Source organism: Poecilia latipinna, unplaced genomic scaffold, assembly GCF_001443285.1.
Source record: "Poecilia latipinna isolate Pla-1442-1.1 unplaced genomic scaffold, P_latipinna-1.0 Scaffold4705, whole genome shotgun sequence".
Taxonomy (NCBI): Eukaryota; Metazoa; Chordata; class Actinopteri; order Cyprinodontiformes; family Poeciliidae; genus Poecilia; species Poecilia latipinna.
In genome coordinates this window covers 6,687-12,471 of record NW_015117321.1, presented here as the reverse complement: position 1 = coordinate 12,471, position 5,785 = coordinate 6,687, and the positions used below count along the sequence as shown (strand labels likewise).

At 41.1% G+C, this 5,785-nt stretch overlaps 1 protein-coding gene and 1 long non-coding RNA gene across 2 annotated transcripts in view; one reads left to right on the top strand and one right to left on the bottom strand.

Annotated features, from left to right (window-relative positions):
* Nucleotides 1-3,586, top strand: part of LOC106942942 (uncharacterized) — a 9,489-nt gene extending 5,903 nt beyond the window's left edge. The window contains exon 2 of the long non-coding RNA XR_001423758.1: nt 3,484-3,586. This is a non-coding gene — a long non-coding RNA (uncharacterized LOC106942942). The remainder of the gene's footprint in view (nt 1-3,483) is intronic.
* The window catches only part of LOC106942941 (TGF-beta receptor type-1-like), an 8,981-nt gene continuing 5,905 nt past the window's right edge, over nt 2,710-5,785 (bottom strand). Inside the window, exon 3 of the mRNA XM_015026295.1 lies at nt 2,710-3,644. Coding sequence (XP_014881781.1) covers nt 3,519-3,644 — 126 coding nt within the window. The 3' untranslated portion in view covers nt 2,710-3,518. The remainder of the gene's footprint in view (nt 3,645-5,785) is intronic.

Below are 5,785 nucleotides of genomic sequence, written 5' to 3'. Positions count from 1 at the left end.
AGGTTGCATCAGAACAGAACAGGGCAGGATGAGAGGAAGTGCTGCTAGCACCAGTTTGGTGGAAAAAAAAAAACAATCCTTGTCTTGTCTTCCATAATTAATATAGATGATGGAACCACAGCTGATGAGTAATAAAAAAAAAGCAGCAGAAATCAGGCTTTCTACAGTGTTCCTCTACTTGAACAAGTTACATATTACATCCTCTAAAGGCGCTGTTGTATCTATTTCTACAAACGTCTGCAATGATCTCTTAAGATCAGTTGCTACAAGGGCTTAGAAAGCAGGTTGTTCTGCAGGTTGGGCCACCAACCAAAGGACTCAACATTGTGTACACACACATGCACACACGTGCATCTGTATACAGTTAATGCTGAGATGATGACCAGCTAACCAAGTAGGTCGAGCAACAAGTCACAAAAATGATCCGATCAGGCAAAACGAGGACATTTACATGGAACCAGAGCTTAAAGTCAACTCAGAGAGGCAGATAGCAGCACATTAATACATTATGAATCAAAGAACAATAATGCAGAGAGAAACCGACTGATGGAGACCCACACTGCCATACAGGTGGACTGCACCTGGAGTGGGCCTGAAGTGCACTTATTGATAACAATCAAGAGACTGGTTTGGTTATGAAAATTACAATCTGGCACATGGAACTAGTTGAATATTGATGACTTCCTGATTCTGATTGGAGACTTGCTTTGGAGCCATGTTAAAGCCAGGATCTGTTCATCTGGATGGCAGCGTGGGAACAGGCAGACAAACTCTTAAATCAGGTGCTACATATACATATTCTGTCTTTTACATACAACACTACCTTTATTATAGTAATCAATTATATATATATATATATATATATATATATGTATTTTTTTTTCTTCTGAAAACAACAAAAAAAAAGATTCTAAGAGCAGAAAGTGACTCTTTTGCGTTGGTCCCTTAAGGCTTGCTCAGCTGAAGTAACAAGGTTGTTTTCTATGAATCATAAATGTACATTCTGGTAGAAAACATCATGCAACAAAACAAGATGAAAATAAACACCTGAAAAACCTATGGCTTAGTAAATATCAGGTTGCTTTGACTGAATCTACCTCACTGCTTTCTTGTTGGAAATTTTCTCCAGGTTGAAGAAACAAAATTCTGAACAGAATCAATTTATAGGGAAACACCGGTAATGCTTCCAAGTCTCTGAGCGCCACTGACAATGTGTGGCTGTTATTTCTTCTAAGTGCAGCCAGCTGGAGGTGCTGCAGAGCAGAGGAGGAGCTGGGTGATGAGCAGTTGCCGAGGTGATGGGGTGGGGAGCTGTCTTTAATAAAATGGCACCAGAGCGTCGGCCGGCCGGGTGTGGACGCTGCCAGGGATGGTGAGCTGTATGCGATTCCTTTTGCTACCCGTCCCTACATCTGGGTGTGCATAGTAGAAGCTCACTGTATATCCAACAAGCACGCACGCATGCACGCGCACGCACACACGCACAGAGAGAGAGAGAACAAGCATCCCACAGCAGCCGACATGAGGAGTTGGGTTTTAAAGCACTGGCACTTTCCGGTTCCGGCTGGTTTGGAAGGCATGGTGGCAGCTGATTGTTGTTGGTCTTGCTGTTTATGTTTTAGCAGAGCAGAGTATAGAAAATAGACACATTTATCTACTGTATATTGCATATGTTGCAGCATGTTCACCAAAGATGAATGAGGTCACCATGTCCGGTTCAGTTTAGCACAAAAAGTCCCTTACCACCAGAAAGAAAATCCAAATACATGCACAATAAATTAAATTCAGTATGACTGAGTGATGACATGATGAAGAGCTTTACAACCTGACCATGGGGCCCCTGATGGGACCCCTAGGTCTCCATCCAAGGTAGAAAAACTGTACAGTAGGGCTGCAAACATCATCCCTATTCAAATCTGTTAGAATAAATAAAGAAAGCATTCTTCAGCCTGTCAGAGAGTCAGAGAGCCCACAGCTACCCGCTCAGAGTGGACCACCGTGTTACTAGCTAACCCAGTAACACCTGCTTGGTAAAGAGATGAGTAGCAAAACAATCATATCCTGGCCATCTGAAATCTACAGTTAAGCTCAGCAGATGTTTATATTCTAGTAGGATGAATAACTAACAAATATCCGTTTTGTAACCATAAAATATTTGAGATCATTTCAGCAACAGTACCAACAGTAGCAACAGTTCTGATTGAAGTAAAATAAGTTCCTGTACATGTTTTTGCTTTGAAGTGTCAGATGGTAGTTTATGAATTAAAGCTACAGTGAGAATGTCCTGCAGGTCAAAGGTCTCTGTTCGTTCACAGTTACTCTGATGTGTGTATCTAACACTAAGAGATTATAGTATCAAACACACCCGTAACATCCATGCTTTGTTTACTCTTCATTTAAATGAAAGGAAGTGTATCAAAGCTCAGGATGTTGGCGTCTAAGTGCAGAGAACATCCTGCACTTAGAATGTTGCAGGATGTTGTCTGTAGTAAATAATACTACTATTATTATACTACTAATAATAGTATACTACTATTTATAGTAGTATATATATAGTAGTATACTATTAGTATGTTACTAATAGTATATTACTAATAATAATAAACTATTAGTAGTATAATAATAGTATTATACTACTTTAAGACAAAATGCAATACTATTTATTATTTATTATTACTATTTATTAAGACAAAATGCAACTACTATGTATTGCATAGTATCTGTTTTATTTATCTGCAATAAATAAAACAATCTAATCTATTGATCAGAGTTGATTGGGTATTTTCAATGTCTGGCTCTTTGACTGGAACATGTGTAACCAGGCTGACCCAAACAGCTACTGTTCCTTCCATTCTTCCAATGATGCATGGGATGCCATGATGCTCCTGTTTCTCCAGATGATCACCCAGTCATGACCCAATCCAAACAGTCAGCACTAGTTTGGACACTGGTGCTGACTGGCTCATTGAGTAAAATGCGACATTTCCTGTCCTGTAACACATCTCAGTGGCCACACACAGTAGTCTGTGGAGCAGCCGTCACATCCCTTACAAGCTGATGACACTCTAGGCTTCCTGGGAGTTGCTATAGCAACGATATGACACAAGGTCAGTCTCCCAATAAAAAGCGCATTCAATACTACTTAGAAAATCACAATTTCTTTCCCTAACATCTCCAGAGCTGCAGCCCTACTGAGGGGAAAGGTTTGGATTGTTTACAGAAAGATTTATGGTGATGATTGAAGAGGATGCTCTAATGAAACGTCAATGATAGGAGGCTTCCTTACACATCTCTACCATCCCCCCAGGCACAGACCTCCTCCATCAGATTTCTCCACCAGACATCAGTCCAGCTGTCCAGTAGGACACCAGCCTCCTCAGGCGTGAGTGAGATACAAAATGTCCTCAGCTTCCCTACAGGACAGGCTGAGGTCTCGTCAGGACACAGATGGTGTAATGCTAATGGTATAGATCCCAGTCAGAGATGTGTGTGTGAGTGTGTGTGTTTGGGAGCTGGGTCTACATCTTGATTCCCTCCTGCTGGCTGAGCTGAGACAGCGTCTTCTTGATCCGGAGCGCGGTGAGCCGGGCAGCACCGTTGGCGTACCAACACTCCCTCATGATCTTAGCCATAACCCGCAGAGCCTGCACACAGGAAGAGACATACATCAGCAGCTCATCCCCCTCCTCACACACACTGGACCTGCTCGGGTCGCTTCTAGGGACTAGAGGGAGGCGAAGGGTGCAGCGACACTCTGAAAGGCTTCAACATACACACACCCCAACAACACACCATCAGCTGTTCTACCAGAGGTGAAAATTGACACCTGCCAGCGGCCAAATACAGGTAAATGTAATATTGTTGTAGTGCACACATTTTCCTTTCTGTGCAGCATCCAGGTCCGTTTACCAGTTCTGAGACCCAACCAAAACCCCTCAGTGTCATCATCTTGAGAAATGATATTTGGTTAAGTATAAACCAGGTTTTAATGTTGAAAATAATCAAATGTTAAAGTCATATGAATAGAACAGACAGGGCCAAGCCCAAGCCTCCTAAGCGAAATTTGGTTTTGGGGCCCTCTATTTCTACTAACAATGTGGACTGTCTGCAATCAGCAGTCCGATCATTAGATCATTCACATACCTGCTATGAACTGATTGCATCTCTGGCAGTGTTGTTCACATTATATATGTGCATAATATAGGATACATTTATTGGCCAACTGATTTATCGACCAGTTGATTTCTGGGCGTCGATTTCCTTAATTTTGGGGGATCGTGATTGGCCGATACTTACATGTGAAGCTGATCTTATCCCCTAGTCTTATCTTCGTCAGCAAAGGTTGAAAAATCAGTTTCTGTCCTCTTCTGCTCTGCAGTGAGAGGTTTGACTGACAGACCAACCAGGTCAGGTCTGAACATTTGCAGTTAACAATATTCACCACACTCTTAACTCACCTGACTTTATTGCTATATTTAGTGACATTTCAGACATAAAAATTTCATATCAGCCAAAATCAAAATCAGCAGGTCAGGCTCTTAAAATGTCGGTAACCAGGGATCGGCCAGAAAACTGCAATCGGTGCAGCCTAGAAATTTATTCTTAAGCGTTACTCCAATAGCGAAAAATGTAATTGAAACCAGGTGAGTCTTTCTCCCCTGAGAATGTGGACCGGTACTGGACTGATTCTGAGCCTTCAAATGATTTTATCAGAAGTTTCACATAACTTAGAAGTTGATGTAAAAATAATGTTTGTTTTAGTCACAAAATGATTCTACATACAGCATAGAGCAGTTCATCAATGCAGCAGCTGACGTAAAAACATTTTGCTAGGCAATGTCAAACATTGAGAAGTTTTAATTATTGTTATCAAACGTTATCAAAGATGGCGTTTTGAAGCCAAAAATACCTCAGAAAATACAGAGCCTACCATGAGAATCGACTCATTAAAAGTTTAAACTCAGTTTCATACAAACACAAAGACCCCAGCATAAATATTTGGCTGTTAAACTGGACCGTTCCAGGTCGCTATCAAGCTAGCAGCTTTACAAATCTTTTACATTACATTACCATGGCATATTAAAACAAACCTTTATCTTGGCTTTTTTCTATTCTTCCTTTTTCTTTTCTCCCTCCCTGAAGGATAAGTCTTTTTTTGAGACACTGTTTTGCTTACTTAACTTCTAACCGGAGCTTTGGACGTTTGGATGCTCACTACACATTGCACGGCAGCTCATTATAGGCAAAGTGTGCGGTACCTACCGTGGCCACCAGGGGCCCCAAGAGCAATTTTTTCTTTTATCAATAAAATAATAATTTCTACATACATCAAATATATATTATTGTAAAAACAAATCACTTCATAATGAAATTGTGTGTTTTTGACATTATAATGACATAGAAATTATTACAAAAAAACAAACAAACAAAATCAGTTCCACTGAGGGGGGCACCTTAGTGGCCCTGGGGACCTAAGCGGCTGCTTAGTTTGCTTATGCCTTGGGCTGGCCCTGAGAACAAATACAGAGTGACATTCAGCGTCCAGCGCTGGGCTCCAATCAGCTCACCTTAGGGCAACACGGAGTGAAGTAAAGATTGTAGCGATTTCTGTTTTTATCTTCTCCTCATTCTGCTCCCTCTCGAAGGAGTGTTGGTCTGCTTAACCAGCTTTTGTTTATGTGTGAATATCGCCAGTCTTACATGTTATGGTTATGTAATTGAGCAGCAGTGTGCATGTAAGCGGATAAAAGAGATAGAGGAAGGACACAGACATTTATCCATAACA